General features: G+C 45.4%; 1 protein-coding gene across 4 annotated transcripts in view; it reads right to left on the reverse strand.

The window, feature by feature from the left end:
• The window catches only part of LOC144768867 (uncharacterized), a 209,452-nt gene that overhangs the window by 169,029 nt on the left and 15,649 nt on the right, over positions 1–24,774 (reverse strand). For 2 of the 4 annotated variants that reach the window (XR_013598647.1, XM_078652875.1), the window contains exon 2: positions 21,718–21,822. Coding sequence is in view for 2 of the 4 variants with exons in the window: in XM_078652875.1 (XP_078509001.1) it covers positions 21,718–21,760 (43 nt within the window). In the remaining 2 variants the exon portion in view is untranslated. Of the gene's footprint in view, positions 1–21,717; positions 21,823–22,132; positions 22,437–24,774 lie in introns of those variants that run through there. The other 2 variants (XR_013598646.1, XM_078652874.1) reach the window with 2 other exon arrangements.

The following is a 24,774-nucleotide window of genomic DNA, read 5'->3' on the forward strand; positions in this document are numbered from 1 at the left end:
CACCCTCACACCCCCTCACACACCCTCACTCACCCTCACTCACTCACCCTCATACACCCTCATCAGCATAGCATAACAAAACATAGCATGGCATAACAAAAAACATAGGATACACAACCTCACAACCCTCTCACCCTCACCCTCGCTCTAACACACTCACCCTCACTCACCCACCCACCCTCACCCACCCACCCTCACTCACTCACCCACCCACACTCACCCACCCTCACTCACCCACCCTCACTCACTCACTCACCCACCCTCACCCACCCTCACTCACCCTCACCAGCATAGCATAACAAAACATAGCATAGCATAACAAAACAAAGCATAGGATAGGAAAACATAGTATAGCATAACAAAGCATAGCATAACAAAACACAACAAAACATACCATAGCATAACAAAACATAGTATAACAAAACAAAGCATAGCAAAACAAAACATAGAATAGTATAACAAAGCATAGCATTGCAAAACAAAACATAGCAAAACACAACAAAGCATAGCATAACAAAGCATAGCCTAACAAAACATAGCATCACAAAACATAGCAAAACAAAACATAGCAAAACACAACAAACCATAGCATACATAACAAAACATAGCATAGCATAGCATAACAAAACACAACAAAGCATAGCATAGCATAACAAAACACAACACAACATAGCATAGCATAACAAAACAAAGCTTAGCATAGCATAACAAAACATAGCATAACAAAACATAGCATAACAAAGCATAGCATAACAAAACATAGCATACCAAAACAAAGCATAGCATAACAAAGCATAGCATAACAAAACATCTCATAACAAAGCATAGCCTAGCAAAACACAACAAAACATAGCATAGCATAACAAAACACAGCAAAACATAGCATGGCTTAACAAAACATAACAAAACATATAATAGCATAGCAAAACACAGCATAGCATACCAAACACAGCAAAACATAGCATAGCATAACAAAGCATAGCATAATAAAACACAACAAAGCATAGCATAGCATAACAAAACATAGCATAACAAAGCATAGCAGAACAAGCATAGCAGAGCAAAACATAGCATAGCATAACAAAACATAGCATAGCATAACAAAGCATAGCCTAGCAAAACACAACAAAACATAGCATAGCATAACAAAACACAACAAAACATAGCATTGCGTAACAAAACAAAGCATAGGATAGCAAAACTAAACATAGCATAGCATAACAAAACAAAGCTTCGGGTAGCAAAACAAAACATAGCATAGCATAACAAAACATAGCATAACATAACAAAACATAGCCTAACAAAACACAACAAAACAGCATAGCTTAACAAAACAAAACATAGCATGGCTGAACAAAACATAATAGCATAGCAAAACACAGCATAGCATACCAACACAACAAAACATAGCATAGCACAACAAAACATAGCATAGCAAAACAAAGCATAGCATAATAAAACACAACAAAACATAGCATAGCATAACAAAGCATAGCAGAGCAAAACATAGCATAGCATAAAAAAGCATAGCATAGCATAACAAAGCATAGCATAATAAAACACAACAAAACATAGCATAGCATAACAAAGCATAGCAGAGCAAAACATAGCATAGCATAAAAAAGCATAGCATAGCATAACAAAACATAGCATAGCATAACAGCATAGCATAGCAAAACATAGCATAACAAAACATAGCATAGCATAGCATAACAAAACAGCATAGCATAGCATAACAAAACATAGGATAGCAAAACAAAACATAGCATAGCATACAGCATCACTCAGCACCACCACAGCATCACTCTGTGGCACCACAACATCACTGAACTCCACCACAGCATCAATCTGTGCAACCATTCAACAACAACTGGTTCAAATATGTTATCTCAATGTTTCAAGCTTTATTACAAATGTAACAAAAAGATGTTAATATTTGACATATGTTCTTGGATTTTCGTCACAATAAAATACACTGAACATAATCTTCACAAATGTTATTTACAAAAGTTTAAGCTATTGCCATTATAAATGACAATAACTTTTATTTAAGTATTAATTATTTAAAAAAATTAAAAACCATTGTTATTTGTAATATCAATACATGTAAGTCACGTAAATACAACACATATTGCATTACAAATGCTATAGGTGTCACATTTGCGAAAGTTATAACTATTGGCATGGTAAATGACAAAGCTATTAATTTCGCTATTTTCAAAAACAAAACCTAAATAAAAAATTTGTCATTTACAATACAAATAGCTCAAACTTTCATAATACGAGACCTATTGCATTGCAAATGCTTGTTTTTTTGGGGGCGGGGGGGGGGGGGGGGGGGCGTGGGGGGGAATTTTATATAGCGCACAATAGGGCCCAAGATATCAGAGCGCTATACATGAGCACCAGTTGCCTTTCAGATGGACACATTCATGTTTAGGCACAGGCAGATTAAGTGATATGTCCAGAATCACAGGATGGTGAACGTCCCTGCCAAAACTCCTGGTTCCCCAGCGTCCAGGTCAGGCCTTTAGTGGGCCGGGTCTCACCGGGTAAGAGCACCGGCAGTTTATTAAATGGGGCTTTGAAACGGGTCTCTATCGGGCTCTGTTTTGTGCCCTGGCACAGGCGGCCGTTTTTTTTCCGGACTGCAGTGACAGCAGGCACATTATGTGCGTGTGCTCACACTGCTCACTTCTCACCAGTGGAGAAGTTACGTCATGACGTCATGCTAGGTGAGCGTTCTAGGGGAAGGCAAATCCTTTAAAAAGAGTCATTTTCTCTCTGGATTTCCCTTCTCTTTTTGAAACGCAGGAGCAGCAACATTGTCGTGGTGTTACCAGGGCTTTAAGTGGAAGTTTTTTCAGTATTCTGTACAACAAGCCATAGTTCCTGCTTATTTATCTTATACAGCCATTGACAAAGCCAATAGTCCTGACTTGTTGTAGGTTATATTTTGTATCATATATCTGGATGCAATGACAGAAGCAGCAAAATACAAGTCGGGCGGCACACAATGCATAGCAAAGATTTTTAGCTTATGCTTTTTGAAGCCATGCCCTTAATTACATTGGCCACGCCCCTTTGAGAGAACCCCCCCCCCCAGTATTTTCATCCCCCTTAAAGCCCAGGTCCAGGTGGACCGCTCTAAGCCTTTAGGCCACATCCTCTCCTCACACCAGATATCCTTCGATAAAGCACTGCAAAGCTTGATCAAGGATACCAAGCACTATGTAAATACCACTAAAATGTAACACACTACCTGGTGTTCCCAGCCCCACTGGCAGCATTTTCTACTCTGTTCCTTGGGTAAAAGGACTGAGCAGCGGTAATTTACCAACGCTAGTGTTGCACAGACTGTCGAAGGAGGCGCTTTGGACTACATCCATCGTTCTAGCCTCTCCTGGATCGGATGATGTCACATGGTATACCGTTAAAGCAGGCCCGGTTCTAGCGGGTGGGCCGGGCCCACCCAAACATGAGCCTGGCCCACCCAAACAGGATCCGTGGCCATCGCAGTGAGGGCTTGAAGGCAGGCGCACAATGCCTTTGGGATCAAAGTGCTTCAACCCTCCCCTGTCGTGTGTGTCAGCCCGGGCCGAGGGGCTCACACACACAGTTTAGAGATTATCGCGGCCGCACCCGAGTACTTCACAGGTCTTTAAAAGACCATTAACATGTTAACGAGACTTTGTTTTTTTTCACCCCTTCATCTCTGCATGGTGAAAGGCAACACATCCTTTCTTTGACAAGGGTAACCTTTGGTAACCTTTGCCTACTGTCCTGCTGCGTTGATATTTATTTTTCTATGAAGCAGCAGGAGAAAAGACGTTTGTTTATTACTATTCACCTTTCCTGACCCCTGCAGGGGCTTATCACAGAAGGCTGTGACACAAAGTTTGACTAATGGAGTAGGTAAGAGAATATGTTACTATATTTTTTTCTTTTTAAAATCTGCAAAGGCCCATTCGTGTGTGCTTCATTTAAACAGTTTTTATCATTATCATGGCCAATGCAGGACAACAATAGGAATACAAAATGCCCAGATAACACTGGTGATTAATAATCCTGCTGGAGGGCAATCATTTGTCTGTTAGTAGTTTTCAAATGCAGATGAACTGTATTTTATGTGGATAACTCCATAACTCCAGGGCTTTAAGTGGGATGAAGAAACGGGGGGTGGGGGTCTCTCAAAGGGGCGTGGCCAATGCAATTGAGGACAAAACTTAAAAACAGTACGTTAACAATCTGTGTTTAGCAGTGTGCGGCCCGACTTGTATTTTGCTGTTTCTGTCCTTACATCCAGGTATTTAGTACAACAAGTAACATCATACCTACAAGTCAGGACTATTGGCTTTGTCAATGGTTGTTAGTTGCATAAGATATATAGCAGCAACTAAGGCTTGTATATAATATTGCAAAAGCTTCAATTTAAAGCACTGGTGACATTATAACAATGTTGCAGCTCCTGAGTTCCAAAAAGAGAAGGGAAAGCCAGCGAGAAAATGACTCTCTTTAAAGGATTTCCCTTCCCCCTACAACGCACGCCTGGCATGACATCATGCCGTAACTTTCCACTTATGAGTAGTGAGAGGGGGTACACCAATGTACCTGCTGTCTCGAAAGGGGTCTCTATCGGGCTCTGTTTTGTGCCCTGGCACTTTTTTCCGGAATGCAGTGACAGCAGACTGCTGTCACTGCAGTTCAGGAAAAAAACAGACTACCTGTAACCAGCGCACAAAACAGAGCCCGATAGAGACCCGTTTCGAGGCCCCCTTAAAAAAACTGCAGGTGCTCAGACCCAGTGAGACCCGGACCACTTAAAGCCCTGGATAGCTCAGTGGGCTACTGCCTTTGTCACAGAGATCCTTGTGTTACTTGCAGTTCAGAAGTTACAATCCTAACATAGGACAGTAACCAATGAACTGTCATCAAAGAGCTGCATACAAACATGAATGGTATAGTTAGAACTTCACTTTTTTGGTTTTGTGATATAGTTAGAACTTCCCCAGGCTTTCATTATTCTAATGTTGCTAAAATGAGTATGTTTGGGCAGATATACATTTCTATCAGTAAAGCTGAACCCCATGGAATACTCTTTAAATCCTAAGGTTGTGTTTCCCCAGACCAAACCCTCTTAAAATATCCCGCCCACCAGTATGGATGACATGTGATTCATGCACCTTGTAATCCTCATTGGCTTATGTGACATTCCCTATAGACTGATTTACATACTTGTTTGATTCATTGTCTCTGTATAATGTGTGCGTTGTGTAAAGTACTGACACACACTACACTGATATGAGTAGCGCTATGCAACAAATGAAATGCATATGAGAGAGGGGCTACGTAAAGATAAGGGGCACTGTTGGAGGGTGGCAGTGAGGGAATCCGAGGAGGAGGTAGTGAGAGGGGAAATGGAGCGATGAGGGGCACTGGTGGAGGGTGGCAGTGAGGGAATCCGATGAAGAGGTCATGGGGTGGAGGGGGAAGTTAGGGAGAGATGAGGGGCACTGGTGGAGGGTGGCATTGAGGGAATCCGAGGAGGAGGTCAATAGGGGGAGGTGCTATGGGGAGATGAGGGGCCCTTGTGGCGTGTGGCTTTGAGGGAATCCGAGGAGGAGGTCAATAGAGGGGGCCATTGGAAGATGAGGGGCACTGTTGGATGGTGGGAGTAAAGGTATTTATGGAGAAAGAGGATATTGGGGCAGCGCCAAAAAAGACTTTGGCATCAGCGCTAAAGGCGGCCTTTCTGTTTTTGTTTATTTAATTAGCAGTCGGGTCATAAGGGCTACTGTGGAGTGTGTGCTAATTATATTTACTGCTGTATTCAATGTTTTAATTTTTAAGGTGATTTTACTAATGTTTTTACCGGGAAAAATGAAAGTGGAGCCCAATGGTGCCTGATATGGGGCTGGGGCCCAAGGTCAGCTGTGAGACAAGGTTTCCTAGAGAGAAGTAGAGGATAATCAAGCCTGTAAGGGAGTGAGTTGCAGAGTCCGTGGTAAGGTGGAGGCAGTAAAGAAGAGGGATTCTCCCTGAAGGCTCGCACAGAGGGAGCCCAAGAAGTGTCACTTGCCTGATACTCCCACCTGAGAAACCTAAGGGGCATTACATGGAAAAACATTTTTTGAGAGTGGTCACATTTAGAAAGAGATTTTGGAGAGATTGCATTTTACTTGGCCTTGTAAGACTAAGAAGAGATAAAGGAGGGTCCTGAAGCAGGCCTGCCTAGACATATATGCGACAAATCGAGCCCGCAGTGGCCCACCCAAATGCACCCTTGGCACACCCAAATAAATATTCCTGGAACCGGGCCTGCGTTAAAGACCGGGCCAACCCCCCCCAAGGGAATGTTTACTAATTTGTACACAAGTACTTATGCTGAGGCAGATTAAGCTTATACTTTGCATCCCCGGCCAACTTTCACCTCACACACTATGTCCCTCACACTAAACTAATAAAGTTCATAGTAACTCCCCACACATTCTAAACAAATCTACCCAATCACGTTGGTTCTAACTCTTCCCTCCCCTATCCCCTCTCCTTTTTGCACAATGTTTTCAAAGTTCAGTATTTTGCTTCTGGTCCTGCCATCACAATCAAAGAAACTGCTGTAACTATTAAGACCATCGACTCGGGCCCCTCTGACCCCTTCTCCCCACCACGCCTTCACCAAAGGACTCCTACCGATCACTATCTTCAATGCCTCCATCGACTCGGGGACATTCGAGTTCAACTGGAAACATGCCACCGGCACGCCCTTGTTCAAGAACCCATGAGCAGACCCAGCCACACTCTCCAACTATAGACCCATCTTTCTCCTACCATTCCCGGACAAGGTCTTAGAGAATCTAGTGAACCAAAGCCTCATCAACTACCTCAGCAACCACCAGCTCATCGATGCCACGCCCTCCAGATTTTGGCCCAACCACAGTCACCACCACATACAGCGTCCAGATGACCCTTGGCAGAGGAGACATGGCTGCCTTCATTCTCCTGGACCTCTCAGCAGCATTTGACACAGTCTCACATGTGAGCATCCTCAGGCACCTGCACAAGATTAGCATCCAAAGACCAATCCCCACTGGATCTGCTCCTTCTTAATGGCTAGAACACAAACTGTCAGCCTGGCACCTTGTGTAAATGTAAATGTATTTCGATTTATATAGCGCACGAATCACCCAGGGGTCTCAAGGCGCTTGCTTAGGGAACCCGTCCTGGTATTCCCCTGTGAGATACCCCGGCAGGGCATCCACAAGGTGAAAGCCAGGCATCCCACCGCGAGGGGCCGTAGTGGAGATTAAGCAAGCTATTGCCCAGAGTCGCAGAGTGTGACCCCATGAGTCGAGTAGGCACGGAGCGAGAATTGTCGAGTCCGTGGAATTTTGAGCCCGAGACCCGCCGAGGCGGGGAATCGAACCCTGGTCCACGGCCGATCTCAGCTTCCGGGTCTGCCGCCTCTAACCACTGAGCCACGCTTCTCCACCTTACCCCTCAGAAGTCCGCACACTCATCTGTGGAGTGCTTCAAGGTTCATTGTTCAGCCCCACCCTCTTCAATATATACATGCTCCCCTTTGCCAACGTCATCCACCAACACAATGTCAACATCCTCTTCTACACCAGCAACACATACCTCATACTCTCCCTCTCGGACAAGATCCTCGGGACAAGAACCAAATTTACAGCTGGAATGACCGAATTCACGAACTGGATGAAAGCCAACTGTCTAAAGCTCAACACTGACAAGACAGAAGCAGTTATCTTTGGAAAGTACAAATCACAATAGGACTCCACTGGTTGCCGGCTGAACTCAGACCCAGACCCAGCACCCATGCTAGGAACCTCAGAATTCTCATTGGCAGAAAAATGGACATGACTGCACAAGTCAATGCCATCACTCCATCCTGCTTTCACACCCTAATGATGCTGAGGAAGATCTTCAAATGGCCCTCAAGCAACACCAGAAAAAGTCACTCACGCCGTAGTCACCAGCAAAGCAGACTATCGGAATCCAGGATAACCAAGCAACTCTTGATAAAAGTACAAACCATCAAGAACTCGGCAGCCAGACTCATCTCAACCTCCCACAAAGAACACACAACACACTGCACCTCAAGCAGCCCTACTGGCTCCAGACACACAAATGAACTCATTACAAACTCCTCCTACACACATTCAAGGCACTATACAACTTAGGCCCCACCTACCTGAACAGTCACATCTCCTTCACCAACTACCCAGATTCCTTCGCAGGACTCCTACTCAAACACATCTCATGCACACATAGTACAGAATCAGAAAAACAGGAGTGCTATTATATCGCTCATAAAGGTCGTGTGACGGAATCACGCATGCCGGTCCCACGCGGTCTTAACCACGTATATACCTTCACCACGCATGCCTTTACAATGAAATATCCATTGATATGGCATGTATGACAAAGACATATGCATGGTTAAGACTTATCATCTAGGTTTAGCCCTCCTGACCCCCGCCCCATGCCCTGAGCCTTAAAACTACCCCACCTCCGTACTGAAAACCAACCCTCCCCCTCAAGCATTAAAAATTTCTCTGCACCCCCAAGCCTAAAAGTACACCAAAACCTACCCCTGCCCTGAGCACTAAAACGGCCCCATGCCCCACCCTGAAACCTATAACTACCCCCTTCCCTCCTGAAAGCCAACCGAGCCCTAAAAACTACCCAACTCTCCCCTGAGCACTAAAAACTACCGTAACACCCAAAGCTCTAAAAACGACCCAACCCTCCCCCTTAGTCCTAAAAACTACCCAACCCTCCCCTAAGCCCGAAAAACGACCTGCCCGAGCCCTAAAAATAGCCGACTCCCCGAGCCCTAAAAACTACCACGAACCCCAGCTCAAAAAGCTTCCTGACCACCCAACCCTGAAAACAACCCAGACTCCCCCAGTCCTGAAAACTACCCCAACCCTTAAAAGCCCAGCCCCACTTACCTCACAGCATTCCTCCCGATCCTTCCTCTTCCTTCTTCTTCAGCCCATTCCAGCAGCTAGACCGCGCACTGCCTTAACCACGCATATGCATGGGTAAGGCAAGCGTGGTTGCGCTTGTGTTGTTGGGACACGCATGGCTGAGCCCACGTTGTTCCAATCGTCTCCCCTCATAAAGGTGGAATGACTTCACACTCCATATCAGAGGTTCCTCCTCTCTTCTTGAATTCCGCGAGAAACTGAAGACTGGAATTATAAATTAACCATCATACTCTAAGAAGGGCTAGACACACACACCTGCTCAGCGCCAGGATACTCTATCTGGTGATAGTGTGCTTTACAAATACAGAAACATAACCAGTATCATAGCAGACGTGCTGCACGTCCCTTTTATCCTACCGATTGACCATCAGTCGTTCAGTCTTGATCTACCACTGTCCAATCCAGCCTGCCCTCGCTTGTACAAGGCAAGCCCCCTTTCCTACCCCTCCTCCATTTATCAACTTAACAAACCTACCTCACTCCAACTTTTGTTCTCCAGAGCCCTTCTACTGATACTGCCTCCTGCGACAAGATCCATACCAAACATTAACAGTGATTACCAAGTCACCCTCTTCCCAACAGGAGCTGACAATCTACTCTGTAAAACCCACTTTACATAGTGAATAGTAGGAATTTCTGGTTGCACAAGGAATGTCATCAATTTCATTTAACATGTCATGAGTGATGTAATATGTGAGGTCATAAGCAGTTCAAGACAGCGGCCCGTTAATGTTAATTGACTAAACTAACTGGCGAATTTCAGTGGTTGTTCAGGGTTTTTAAACGTTAGTTCTTATCTCAATTCCACACCTAACGTCACGTTAACACTTGGTTTTTATAAGTGAAAATAAACACACACACACATTCACAGGTAGGACTGACTTCAAGTCAAAAGAGGGGAAGAAGTCGTACTGCTTTTAAAGACATCAGGATATTGGAATGAACTGTGCAAGTGGCTGCAGTGCTGGTAATTTGGGTGTGTACAGTGGAGAACGGGAGGAGTGATGGAGATGCGGATGCTAAAAAGGGATGTCGCATTTTGTTGAATCGGTGTGTTTGTGAAGTGTATATGAGGTTGGGGGTGCAGGGTTGTGAGAGATGATTTGGGGTATGTGAGTACATGGACTTTGTGGCACGCCTCAGGCACACAGTGTTGTGCTTCGCAAAAAGCTTGTGGCAGAGGTTCTGACACGCTGTCCTTTCCAGGCCTCAACAAGCCCAAGCATGAGTTGCCATAGATCAACCCTTTGCCTTTTAATGTGGTTTGCTTTGGATGTTGTGAGATATCTCACTTACTGGGTGGGAAATGAATCACAAGACCTGTCTAGCGCACAGAACTTCAACTGGTGAGGAGGAGTTGGAAAATGGCCGCTGGTTAAGGATTTTGTTGTACACAGTAAGTGGTGTGGCTTTCAATGGCCATGAGGAGGTGTTAGTCTTAGGGTGCAGGTAGGTTACAGACTAGATTGCTGGAGCAATTCTTTCTCCTTCAGGGTTTTTTAAATATTTTTTTTTGTACATAGTCTTTATTGAGTTTTACAAGAGTAGTCCATCAACAGCTCCAACCCCTGTTGATACATGTGCACACACATTTAAAGTAAACTTGGCATCAGCAGAAGTAGTTGCATTACTATCCATTGACCTCCAGGACATCCCTTCTTCAAATTCAATTCCTATATATAGGCCAATCACGCCCTAGAACCGCAGGTGACACAGTCAAAGGTTTGTTAAGCACCATAACCAAGTGACATTGTTACAGACAGCCATGCAATGCATATTCACCATAACAGACCTTCAGGGCAGCCGCGCATCTTTCTCCTCCAAGTTGCATTCTCCTCCAAGCAACGTATGGAATTTCTTTTATATAACATGGGAAGCAAATCACAGGTGTGCCATCCATGTTATTGTATACAATTGTTTTCAAGGGTCGTTCTCTTGTTCCCAGTTGTTTATCTTACAGAGACAAGATGTGTGGGTTAAAACAAATCTAGTCAGAGTCGGATTGGTAAGGTGGGCATTCAGGCATTTGGCCGGTGTCGGATTTGTAGCTGTTCCCATGAGGCACAGGGTCAGACTGATTTGCATATGGCCATGTCTGAACTGGGGTGGCAGAGTGGCTAAAGAACGGTGATGGATCAAACCCAGATCTGTTGACTGGGTGTGAGTGTTTGATTGGTTCAGATGCTCCGTCCATCACCACCCCCTTTTGTACGGATTTGTAGATGTGGCTGCTTTTTTGGCCAGCGTGGAGGCCGATTTGGGCTGTGCCTGCGCTGTTCCGATGCCGCCAGTGGCCCGGTGGGGGCCTGAGCAGCGTTACCAGAGGCAGATGGGCCTCTATTACCTCCCTTTTACCAAGGAGCGGGGATGCATTCCCAGTCCCTACCTTGGCCCGGCCCATTAATGAGGGCAGATTGAACAGGGGTAGGAGTCCTGAGTAGAAGTGGCCTCACTTATATTCAGGTGAGGGTCACCACTGTGAACTAACCCGTGCACAAAGAGTCATGGCAACATTTGTAATTTTTTTTAAATTTCAGTGAAGTTAAGAAAACATGCCTCTTGGACAACCCTCTCCCAGCTTTTCATTCTACTTTAAACACTGAAGCAGTGTTTTGCGAAAAGGTACAATCCGCAAATATGGGCCACTGTTTTTTAGGGTGCCTGGGCCTATTTTGCATCCCAATCCAACCCTGCACCTAGTGTACAGTTGGAGAATAGATTCTGGTTGTAGTTTATGTTGCTAACCCAACCAAAGCAACTTGCAGCTTTTTTCCTAGCTTGTTGTATGAGGGTTTTTTCTCAAAATATAATTTCTGTGTCTGTGATCCACCCAAAGGGTATGGGGAATTCAGCATCCACTGTCAAGGAGCAGACAGCACATTCCACAGCAAATGGAGTACAAACTACGACCTAATCCCAAAATATGTGATGCAGGGAAGTTTGGCACTGCGCATGCCCAGGAGCCATATCTACCTGCATTAGGAGACAAGAAACCATCTTGCAAAGCAGTCGCTGTATCAAAGGGAAGCAAAACAGGAGGGTCTAGGAAAGAGCATTCACAAACGCTTTTGTGGCTTTGAAGAAGGTATTACTTTTGTTGCTTTCCTAAGCAATTGTGGTTTGGTAATAGCTGGCTTTGACAGACATGACTAATTGTGTGTGTGCGATATGAAGAGGTTTGTAGTGACGTACGATCTTGCCTCACTGTATCATTTACCAGTATTTCTCCCGGCTACAGATGCTTATATTCAGTGCTCGGGTGTACCAGGGTGCGCAGATGGTGTGTATTACTGCAGTTCGTTCTTTTATGCAGTTTCCATTATAGTGTCTTCAGCTGAGTGCCTATGCCAGTTGTGAATGGTGTAAGGGTAATTTTTTGTAAGGTCTTATGTTTTTATAGCTATTCTGTGCTTTTTGTGTAGTTGTTTTATATTTTTCGGCACCTTCGTACATGGTTTCCTGGCATTGTTTTGCTTTATAAACGTAACTAATCCAAACCGTAGTGGTGAGGTCTTGGATGAGAGGATCTAAGAATCGGTTATTGAATGATCATGAGAACCGTGCATCCTGGTTGGTTACGGTTCTCGAATGAGCATGAGAACTCTGCGTCCAGGTTGGTTGATGGTTCTCGAATGAGCATGAGAACTGTGCGTCATGGTTGGTTGATGGTTCTCAAATGAGCATGAGAACTGTGCGTCATGGTTGGTTGATGGTTCTCAAATGAGCATGAGAACTTTGCGTCATGGTTGGTTGTTGGTTCTCAAATGAGCATGAGAACTGTGCGTCATGGTTGGTTGATGGTTCTCGAATGAGCATGAGAACTGTGCGTCATGGTTGGTTGATGGTTCTCGAATGAGCATGAGAACTGTGCGTCATGGTTGGTTGATGATTCTCGAATGAGCATGAGAACTGTGCGTCATGGTTGGTTGATGGTTCTCAAATGAGCATGAGAACTGTGCGTCATGGTTGGTTGTTGGTTCTCAAATGAGCATGAGAACTGTGCGTCATGGTTGGTTGATGGTTCTCGAATGAGCATGAGAACTGTGCGTCATGGTTGGTTGATGGTTCTCGAATGAGCATGAGAACTGTGCGTCATGGTTGGTTGATGGTTCTCAAATGAGCATGAGAACTGTGCGTCATGGTTGGTTGATGGTTCTCAAATGAGCATGAGAACTTTGCGTCATGGTTGGTTGTTGGTTCTCAAATGAGCATGAGAACTGTGCGTCATGGTTGGTTGATGGTTCTCGAATGAGCATGAGAACTGTGCGTCATGGTTGGTTGATGGTTCTCGAATGAGCATGAGAACTGTGCGTCATGGTTGGTTGATGATTCTCGAATGAGCATGAGAACTCTGCGTCCAGGTTGGTTGATGGTTCTCAAATGAGCATGAGAACTGTGCGTCATGGTTGGTTGTTGGTTCTCGAATGAGCATGAGAACTGTGCGTCATGGTTGGTTGATGGTTCTCGAATGAGCATGAGAACTGTGCGTCATGGTTGGTTGATGGTTCTCGAATGAGCATGAGAACTGTGCGTCATGGTTGGTTGATGATTCTCGAATGAGCATGAGAACTCTGCGTCCAGGTTGGTTGATGGTTCTCGAATGAGAATGAGAACTGTGCGTCATGGTTGGTTGATGGTTCTCGAATGAGCATGAGAACTCTGCATCCAGGTTGGCTGATGGTTCTCGAATGAGCATGAGAACTCTGCATCCAGGTTGGCTGATGGTTCTCGAATGAGCATGAGAACTCTGCTTCATGGTTGGTTGATGGTTCTCGAATGAGCATGAGAACTGTGCTTCATGGTTGGTTGATGGTTCTCGAATGAGCGTGAGAACTCTGCGTCCAGGTTGGTTGATGGTTCTCGAATGAGCATGAGAACTGTGTGTCATGGTTGGTTGATGGTTCTCAAATGAGCATGAGAACTGTGCGTCATGGTTGGTTGATGGTTCTCAAATGAGCATGAGAACTGTGCGTCATGGTTGGTTGATGGTTCTCGAAGGAGCATGAGAACTCTGCGTCCAGGTTGGTTGATGGTTCTCGAATGAGCATGAGAACTGTGCGTCATGGTTGGTTGATGGTTCTCGAATGAGCATGAGAACTCTGCGTCCAGGTTGGCTGATGGTTCTCGAATGAGCATGAGAACTCTGCGTCATGGTTGGTTGATGGTTCTCGAATGAGCATGAGAACTGTGCTTCATGGTTGGTTGATGGTTCTCGAATGAGCGTGAGAACTCTGCGTCCAGGTTGGTTGATGGTTCTCGAATGAGCATGAGAACTCTGCGTCATGGTTGGTTGATGGTTCTCGAATGAGCATGAGAACTGTGCTTCATGGTTGGTTGATGGTTCTCGAATGAGCGTGAGAACTGTGCGTCATGGTTGGTTGATGTTTGGTTGGTTATTGTGAGAAGGATGGTGTGATGGCCTAACCAAGAAAGACATACTGGTGGAGAATATTGGCGGGAAAGGAAAGATGAAGGGATGAAGTCCAAAATTACGCCATCCCTGTGAGTTGGGTCAGTCATGTGTTTGGTGAAGTCCGTAGTGTTGATGTGTCCAAGTAGGATTTTCCTCAACACCTTGGTGTTGGGATCTCCAGAGATGTTGAAATCGCCAGGCAAGATGTTTGCACAAGTGAGGAAGGTGAAATAATCAATTTAGCACTGTTACTAATACTGGAGCAATGAAAATGCAGTCAGAGTGGGTATTTGCGAGCGATAAGAGGCATGAAAAGGCTTTGCGGGAGTGCATGGTAGCACAGCCACCAGTCTGACCTATGGCCTGAAAGATGCACGATGAGGTCTAGGCTCCCACCAAGGGGAATAACGTAATTCCCTGGAGACTCTGAAGCGGGGGAACCCTTACTCCTAGGGGACCGCGCCAGATTAAATATTTATGATACAGATATCCAAGGCTAACTTTTAGGGACCAATCATCAAATTTTCAGGCCTTGTTATGGTTTTGCATTATATCATGACAACCACAGATCTTATGCGTGTGGCCACAGTCTTCACAAGTCCATGGTTACAAGGTGAGATCTGTAAAATGAAACCCTCAGGGTAAGCCTGCACCCCAGCGTACCTCTGTGTCTGAATCCATTTCTGAGCTCCTCTAGATTGCCCATCTTGACCCGTGTATTGGCTTCCACTTAAAACCAGCAGCTTCCATGAGTGGGCAGAAGAAATTGCTAATCAGCATGTCTTGTTTTATATAAAGCCCTTCACATCACAGCACAATACTTCATTTATTGAAGCGACAAGATGTACGTCGGGAGAAAGAAAGAGCGTCCTTGTTGTTTATGCTGCATGTTCCTTAAAGGCTTTGTGGTCTGGGCAGTAACACGCCTTCCTTCGTGTGCTGGCCTACTGGGTGCCTTATCTTGTTACACACTGCTAAGTAATCTGCGGTTTTCTACTATTTTACAGGTCTGTAACTTCAGTTCACAATTTCGATTTTGAGAGTCTTCGATTTTCTTTTCTAACTCACCGAAAGAGTACCTTCCTTTTGCTTCATATTTGCTACAGTGGATGAAAAAAAGATTTTTCATTTTCAATACGATGGGTGGTACATTCTTTGTAGATCCTGCTGCCTGTAGTTTCCAGGTCTGGGTCTACCCGCCTCTTTTTCCAGTCCCTGGCCACCAACTCTGAAAGTGGCCTTCTCTGCCTGTGCCTGTGCGTGCCTGGGTTTGGATGGAGGCGGTTAATAAAGCATATGTATCTGTCATGCTGAACGGATTCCCAGGCCAGTAGACAGCCAGGCCTTACTCCACTAAGACCCAGACTTGAGGCATTGTGGTTGGATTTGAAAGGCCTGTGTAAGGTACCAAGGGCTCTGGCAGCAGACTCGCTCCTGCTGCTGCTCTCCCATAGTCCAGGCTGGCTGCACAGACTCTATCCAAGCAGAAGCAGGCACGGCTATGCCTATTAATGGTACAGCAGGTGCAGTGACACCGGGGCCCAGGATATAAGGGGTACCCCTATTATGGTTGGCATTTACTACTTAACAGGTGGGTACAATGGCCCCTCACCTTTGAGTATACCAGGGCTTCTAGGCCCTCTTGTACGCCACTTCAAACAAGTCCACTTTCCTGTGTCATTCAGCCATAAAATGTGGTCAATATGTTTGCTGGTGGTGGCTACGAGCAGCCCTGGTATTCTCATGTTTGAACTAGCCTCAAGGCACTCAGCACATTTGTGGAGACACACGTCTCAGTCCTGGCACAGTATGTGAGCCTGCCGAATTCCAATGCTGGGAGCTATTCTGATGTCAAACCCGGTCTCCGGACCAGGCTGGCGAACCACCCAGACAGTGTCCTGTTTCGACTGAGTGCCTTTGTTGCAAGAGCTGTGAAAGCAGCAGCTCCCTAGCACTTTAAGGTGGTTGCAGACTCCGCTTGCGAGCTGGCTCCAAATGCCACACTTCAATGACAATCAGCAATTCCTTATGTCCAAGTTGTAACCTGGCTAACAGAAGTTGTCAAAAGTAGCACAGCTGGATATGGCCACATCTGATCTCCAGTCTTAGTATCCCACTGAGGGAAAGAAGGAAATGATCTGTTTTTTGCACTATGGTCTGTGTGTAATAACAGGCACCCAATGCAAACTAATTTTGGTATGTAATACGGACTAATTAACACCTGGCATGATGGAACCCATTTTATCTTACAAGTATAAAGTCTACACAAATGGAAACATGTTTTGCTGGTTCCATGCTGCTGTTTACTACAAGCACATATACCACTGAACTATTGCACGATGACTGTAACCTGAAATCACAAGTATCACTGCAGTAAACTCATTAAATCTCTGAGCTGTCTCACATAGAATACGAACCTGTGACCTGGTCGCAGGACACATGCAGAGGCGTTTCTTAGTCACTGAGATTCAAGGGATGTGATTCTGAGATCCCCTAAAAATCACTCCTGTGAATCTAACAAAAAACAATGGTACAGCGTGCAGGCTATGGGTGGAGTGCAGGGACCGACAGGGTCAGGCGTTCCAGTAGGAGTGAGCAATATACTGCTAACCATGCTTCACGATTTGAGCTAACACCCTCTGATTACAGGCTCCCGTCCAAGTAATGATAGCTAAGGAGGCAGAGTCCGCCGCGAGCTCTGCTAGTAACCTACATGTCAGATATGACAATGACAGTGAGACAGTTTGGTGGGTTATTGCACCTGCAGCACATGCAAAGTAAACTGGCCCCTGCAGGTTAGAGGCTCTGGGTCCAATGAGTTTGATCAGTAGGCTAAGTATTGGCTACTGTGATCTGTTTGAAAAGTGCCAGTCACTGGCCAAGTCAAAGCCAGTAGGCTAGTTTGGTGGGTTGATGCACCTACTGGCCAGAGAGTAAGAGAGAGAGAGAGAGAAAGAGAGAGTGACAGTGAGAGTAAGAGAGAAAGAGTAAGAGTAAGAGTAAGAGTGAGAGTGAGAGTGAGAGTGAGAGTGAGAGTGAGACACAAAAAAGAGAGATAGAGAGCGTTTGTGTGGGTTAAGTAGGCCTGGGTATGAAATTCGGCTCCACTCATGGAATTAGCAGAGTTTTTTCCACTCCGGCTCCGTGTGGCACGAGGAGTTCTGAAAAACTTGTTTTTTCCACGCTCGCCAGCGTTAGAGATTTCTCAACGCGGGCGGTCACGGATGGCCGCTAACGCTCACATTGAGAAACCTTCCATTCACGTTGAGGAAGCCACTGCTCGAGAAGGACATCTACTTGAGCGGCAGAAACAAGCAGCGTCCTCTTGCGCTGCGCATGGTGTCGTTTGCGCTAATTTCCCAGCACAGAACAAATATCTTGCGCTAAAAATCAGCGTGAAGTGTTAATGTGAGAGAGTGAGCAACTCTATGGGTATTTTTATTGCCTGTTCGGTATTTGAGGTAGTCTTATGTTAGCTGCTAGAAGCAATACTGGGTATTACACAAAGAACAATTTTATGAGTAAGAAAATGAGGTACGGTAGAAAAGGCCATATTATGTGCAAGAGGTGCTTTTGTTGAAACCAGATTAAAAAACATAATGTAATGATGGTGTAGGCAATAGCAACTTGTTAATAGGAAATTGTAATCTCTGGTCAAAGATTTGAATCAGGGTTAGTGTGCCTGCTGCAGAGGATTGCACACGAGGTGTGCATGTGATCAAAACTAAAGGTACCTCAATGTGGCACCGTTAGTTTTGATATTGAATATTTTTATATGACACACATTTACAATTTGAGATTAAGGGAGGGACAGCATTTTATCCACAATTGCACATAGTGAAACCTACATTCTAACCAATGTCTTCAGGCTCCAGGATCAAAATGAGTAAATTTAAAAAGGATATTAATAGGAGCTATCTCTCGGAGTGGTAGGTAGGTTGAGTGCTTCGTACTATTAATAAAAGACACATAACATATATACAAATGAGCCAGTCAGCATTGATTTGTTAAATAAACATCGCTGTTACGTAAAAATAGCCATATTATGGGCCTTTGCACATTCCCTAATTTCCTCTTAAAAGTTGTCTTTTTTCCATAATCCAGTTTTCCCTCCTAATTTTTTGAAAAACAAAACAACAGGTAAGCCGCTGAACAGAAAAATACTGTTCTTCCCTTGCTGTCGGAGCAAATACATATTGAGATGGTGTCCCCTAGCAGGCGACAAAATAAATAGGCGAAAATATTTCAAGGTGCAATAATTGCAGGAAGCATGGATTTACAGTTTGAAGTGTTTCTCTGTAAATTCACTAGACAGCCTGCAGGACTCAAAGATGTTTATCGCTGATTTGTCTGTGGGACGGAAGAGGAGGGAAACACAGGCAAAAGTCTGCGTTTTTCAGTGATATTGGTACCCTGTGAAACCTGGCAAATCTAGCTGTCAGCCCCTAGACCCAACTCTCAACCTTAAAATGACCATCTTTAGGGGAGGGAGGGTGTAGCCCCGATACACACCCCCATTGAAAATCCGTCCCAGTCACATGCAATCCTCAGCAGCAGGCACACTAACCCAGAGGCAAACCTATGTCCATAAATTACACACAGATCTCTGCAGCAAGTGTGATAAATGCCTAAGCTATAGCAGTGTTTTACACAGAGACTTACTGGAGTCACATATATGTCTAAAGCACTTCAGCTGCTTTAACCCCCAGAGCTACCTTAAGACGCGATCTGTTTCTGATCAACAGACCTATTACTGATACAGCCTGTTAACGTCACAATGAGTGCCTTCTACACAATAAAAATATATTGCATCTTCCCATACCTTGCATACCAACACAAACTGCAATCCGTCTTCACACTCATAAATGGCAAGTTTGACAATGCCAACACCCTATGCCTTGGCGCACCCACATTCATCATATGCAAAATACATCTCATCCAAAATGCTGCCTCTTCTCCGCCGTCACCCAAAGAGAACGCACAACTCCAGTCCTGCAATTGCTCTACTATCTTCCTTCAGCTAGAAGGGCAACGCTCAAGGCATTCTGCATTGTCCATAGAGCCTCCCAAGGAAAAAGACCCTATACATAGACCCTATTGCTACAACTTAAACTCAGGCAAATTAAACCAAACAGAACACTGCTCTCCAGGCATGAACCACTTATCATCATACCACCTTACCCTAAGAAATCCGTAGGAGGCACTGCTTTCTCAGCACAAGCTGCCAAGCTGTATAAGTCACTTCCCAACATTATTAGGAGCACCCAGGAGCATGTACACTTTCAAAGACAGTGTAAAACATGTCCCTTACCTAGATAACTGTGCCACCTTTCATCCCGGCAAGAGAGCCCAGAAAACATTTTGTACTTTCAAGCGCAGTCCTAGTACTTCATTATATGACAGTTATGTCCTATACTAATACTAAGATGATTACTAACAGCAGTCAGCAGCAAACTGCAACTTATAACCAGGGCCGCAGGAATTATACGGCAGGAGTGGGCCAAATTATACGGCAGGATTGAGGAAATTATGTGGCAAGAAAATGCAAATTATGTTGCATAAGGTGCCATGTTTTGTAATACTGTTATTTCATTATTTTGGCATTTTTAAACTTAGTAACACTGTCTGGGCATTGGTTGCACCTCACTAGTACTCAGTGCTTTAAATGGGGAAAAATAAGTGCAGGTACTCATTAAAATAGAGTGTGGCAAGTGGGCGGGGCTAAGGGCAACATTTGATCATACATAATTACTTATGTACCAGTTGCAGCACATATTAAAACACATGAGAAATGCGTTTCTGTAAAAAAAAAAAAAAAAAAAAAAAAAAAAAAAGATTAACTCCTTACACAAGATAAAAGTCATGATGGCACTTTCACCCGAATGGTCGCTCGCACCTTATTCACAATGCAGGGTCTGTCTAGTGACCCTGTCCTGTTAATCACAGCGTGACACAAGCCCTCTCAATCCCTGCAGTTTGGCCCATTCAAATGGGCGCTGCTGGAATCTTCGCCAGCAAATCTGCAAAAGGCTGCTTCAGCCGAGTTAATTACTAGCTCCCCGGAAGCAGAGCGGCCTCTGCCCTGCTGGAAGAGAAACCTAACCTGAGCCTGCCGTGCTGTCGATCACAGTACGGGTACTCTCCCTGGCTCCGGAGAAGTGCCGGTACTGATGGCAAAAAATGTGGAAGTGCCGGTACTCAGTACCGGCGAGTACCGGCCCATATAAAGCACTGCTAGTATCAGTTTAACACCCAAATATAGCAATAAGCAACACAAAGGTGACCAGTCCAGCTTTGCAAAGGGCTTTCTGCTGCCTGGCAACAAGTGTTCGTGATTTTTTAGTAGCTTTGAAACCGTTTTAGTAAGAAACTAATTTTTTTTGTTAAAATCTGCAAATTATGCAGCAGATGATGGACTATGTGGCAAATGCAGCAAATCTGCAACTATGTGAAAGCCGCTGCAGGAAACAATCGCAACATTCCAGTGGCTCTGCTTATGCCTCCCACATTCACACAAGACATATCTTCTATGAGGACTAGCCATAACCAGCACTGTACAGCCAGAAACCACAACTATACACAAAATCTCAGATTGGACAATACAGTGCAGTAACCAGCTAAGCAAACTATAACCTATGAAATGCCTTAAAGGGACCTGCAGAGCTGGTCAAAGCTGGCAATTTAGTGAAAATCATAAACTGCAGGTCTGTCTCTCACACTTCATCATCAAACACACTGCTACGGGCTGTGCCCCATAATACGATAACCGCACCTCCGTGGTGCCATCATGCACGACGTGGAAGCACTTCCCACACAGGATCAAAACAAAGGCAACATCCAACCACCCACCATGCACGATGTAGCGTGCTATGCGGGCAAGCGCTTCAGAACCCCACATATGGATAGTAGGCACTATATATATATAAATGATGTGATGCAAATGCAATACAGTGCAATAGTGTGAAGAACAACGTTCCTGCCCCATGGTCCACGCCGGTAAGGCCTGTGTGTCACAGGTTCGTCATTGGGGCCTGCTTAGAACCCTGCAGCTTGCAGCAGAGTCGATGGGGGAGATGATAAAGCACGAGAGGGCGGGGTCTAAGGTAGCATGCATGAGGTCACGAGACTTCCCCTGATACCTGAATGAGGAAGGAGATGTCAGCAAATAAGCCAGCTCGACAGGCAGACGTCATAGGAAACCGGGTTTAATGGCGCAGCGTGAGTGGCATCATACCATTTAAACTGTAAACACATCAAGGGAGCGATCACGAGCTACAGGTGAGAGCTTACTTGTGGGAGTGCCCGGAGTGGACCTCGCATTTGAGTTCCCCATAACCCGAAGACCTTTCTCCAAAGACAAGCGTCAGCCGAAGTCAGGGTTCAGTCCGCCTCAGCCTGGAAAAAAGGGGGATGCGTTAGAATTAGAATAACAATAAAAAGTAAACCACATCACCCCTTCTTCTCTCACCTATACAACCCCCCCCCCCCCAACAACCAAAGAATGAGATTATCCACCCATATCCCCGTTCGAACAGAAGCCTGATGCCTCGCTCCTTGCAAACACACAGACCAGTGGCACATCCTTATTCCACGCGCACAGTGCCCCACCAGTGGGCATCTTACTCCTTCTTGAGGGACACACACACACACACTCCCTCTCATGTCTCATCAGCGGGCACCACACTCCTTCCTGACAGGACTTTACCCTGGCCGGGCTCCTTCTGCTGCCAGCACACATTCCTGCAGGCTGCGACACCCCAGTGTCCGTGTCTCACAGCCCCACGTCCGGCGCTGCCGTGACCCGCCGCCCCTGCAGGCTCCCGCCGCCCTCCTGCGCCGTCGACACCTGCGGCCGCCGCGCGCCGCCTCCCTCGCGCTGTCACCGGGCGGAGCGTGCTGCCCCGGCCCTCCTTGTTGACTCAGGCCTCCCTCCCTCCTCCTGGCCCTGAGTCAGGTCCCCGGCACGCGGCGCCCCGTGACCTCACCGGGCACGGCGTCGACGTCACCGCGGCCGCGCCTGGGGCGCAGGCATGGGACACGCTGCGATAGGATTAGGAACGCAGGGACATTTTAATGATTTTGGGGGCTCTGGGCCAATCATAATTTGGGGGCCCCTGTTCATAGCAGCTTTCAATTCATGCCCTTTTTAGCCAGCTCATTGACACTGCACAGACACAACGGTACACATTCTAAATGTATTTGTATCTAATATTCAGGGGTAGTGATGCGAGTTTTCAATATTATATTACCACAGCAGCTCACTAATATCATTTCAAATAACCTTTGTGATATCGTCCGATTTCTCATATATGAGGTCCTTTTTTTATCTAAAAGAAACTTTTCATGGTTGTGTTTTTGAAAAACAAACATTTCTCAGCAAAATGTCTGGAATAGACTCCCATACATCACCCAAGTTAAAATGAAATTATAGGAAAATAGTATTTAAAGCAAACAGTTTAAGAAATATTCAAGGTCATCAGGGCAAGACTCTCTGCAGAACAGTTAGCTCTATCAGGGGGCCCACTTTGCCCATGCCTTAAAACGTCTCTGGAAGGAACGGCCTCTAGGCGCTGCAGGGCAAGCTCGGGGCTCGGTTTTGGAGGTGGGGGCTGGTAGTTACTGAAAGTGCAGTGTTCAGAGAGTGAGAGTCCGTCCTTGAAGTGTAAACTGTACGGCTGTCAAGTCTATGCCATGTCTGAGAACTTCTGCCAGTTCTGTTTTTAAGCACTTCTTGCATGCTGGGACCAGCGGCGTAACACAAATGCCACCAGGGGCCCCAATGCAAGCATGGGGAACGGGTCTGCACTAATGCAGGGTACATTCCGGGCCGATACATTAAGCTATTTCCAATGGAAAATACAAAAACCTACATGCACCAGCACAGGAACGGCTTTTGAATGAATAGCCTGGACTGGGTGAAGCTGTTACGCTTCGGATGGCAGGCGGCCACGTATCAAGTTTGGCACTTCTAGCCAGTCCTGGCGATGCAGCACTTTTTTGAGCCCAAATTAAATAGTAAATCCAACCCCCAAGGCCCAGAATGCAGTTGGCTGAATGCCACAGGTCGCTGAAGATGTCACCCTTGGCATAAAGCCACTTGGTTATATGGTTAAAAAAATTGAAATATTTCTTGGCTAAATAAATAAAATAATGTGAGGGAGTGCTGGTGGGTGGGGAGTGAAAAGAAGAACAAATGTTAGAATGCAAGAAATATTTACTAGGAGTCAGGATATCCCCACCCTGGAAAATTGGTCGGTCGAGCCCCTAGCACGGCTGCCAGAAGCAGCAGATGTGGCCCCACGTGAGGAGTGTGGCAGAAAAATGTAACTAATTTGCCCAGCGTGACACCTTGTTTCCAGTCCTAGGCTTTTCTTTTGCAGGTCGAGTCAAGTGTGTTAGCTCAACGGGCTCAATTAAAGCAAAGATCACAACTCCCAGAATGCCCTGGTGAGTTAACTGACTGCCCAAGACTGGAAACACCAAACGAGGACATTTATAAATGATTAACCAACCGTAGTTTCCAAGTTTCACAGGTCCATGTGTGGCTGGCTCAGGGGTCTCCAACCTTTTCTGTAATAAAAGCTACGTATGTTCCATGAAAATAATCCCGAGCTACTTGTAATATTAGTGTTGTAAAAGTGACCATGTGAGACAAGATTATAATATTGGTCACCATAGCAAGATCACCAGCAGTGATCCCCTCACAGCATCAGACAGGGTTGCCAGCAGTAATGTAATGTGGAATGCCTGTACCTGGGTAATACATACCAGCCAAAGCTGCAATGCCCCTCGCACCAGGATTTAATATGAGTAATAGGTCTCCCCAATACCCATGATTTACTACTCAAATAGCAACTTTAAATACATTTTTGGGAAATCCAACCTTTTTCTATCAAACAGTGGCTTATGAGTTTTGAAAATACACACCTTTTTTTGTCTTGATTGCATGCTTTTCAATATTGATATAAATACCTTAATTCAACCAAGTAAAATGTTTTAATTTAGTAGGCTGGGTTGCACACAGGCAAGCTACTTACAGCCAGCTACAGAGCTACCAGTTTCACACAAGCTACTCATTGGAGGAGCCTGGACTAGTCAATACAGTCTTTCTTTTCAGAATTTTGCAGCTGATAGTCCTGGTGGTTTTACACTGGATTAAATAGACTACAAGCCCCAGAATTTTAGGGGGAAAAAAACAGGACTGGTCTAACTAGTCACCCATGGGCCCCGGAAACTTGGCAGCTATGAGCAACCCAAGAATTTACTGCAATGCCCTCCTTAGAGCATAGCTCTCAAACCTTTAAAGTTATGAGAAGGACACATGCCATGAAATGCTAGTCATAGTGA

Source organism: Lissotriton helveticus, chromosome 7 (assembly GCF_964261635.1).
Source record: "Lissotriton helveticus chromosome 7, aLisHel1.1, whole genome shotgun sequence".
Classification (NCBI taxonomy): domain Eukaryota; kingdom Metazoa; phylum Chordata; class Amphibia; order Caudata; family Salamandridae; genus Lissotriton; species Lissotriton helveticus.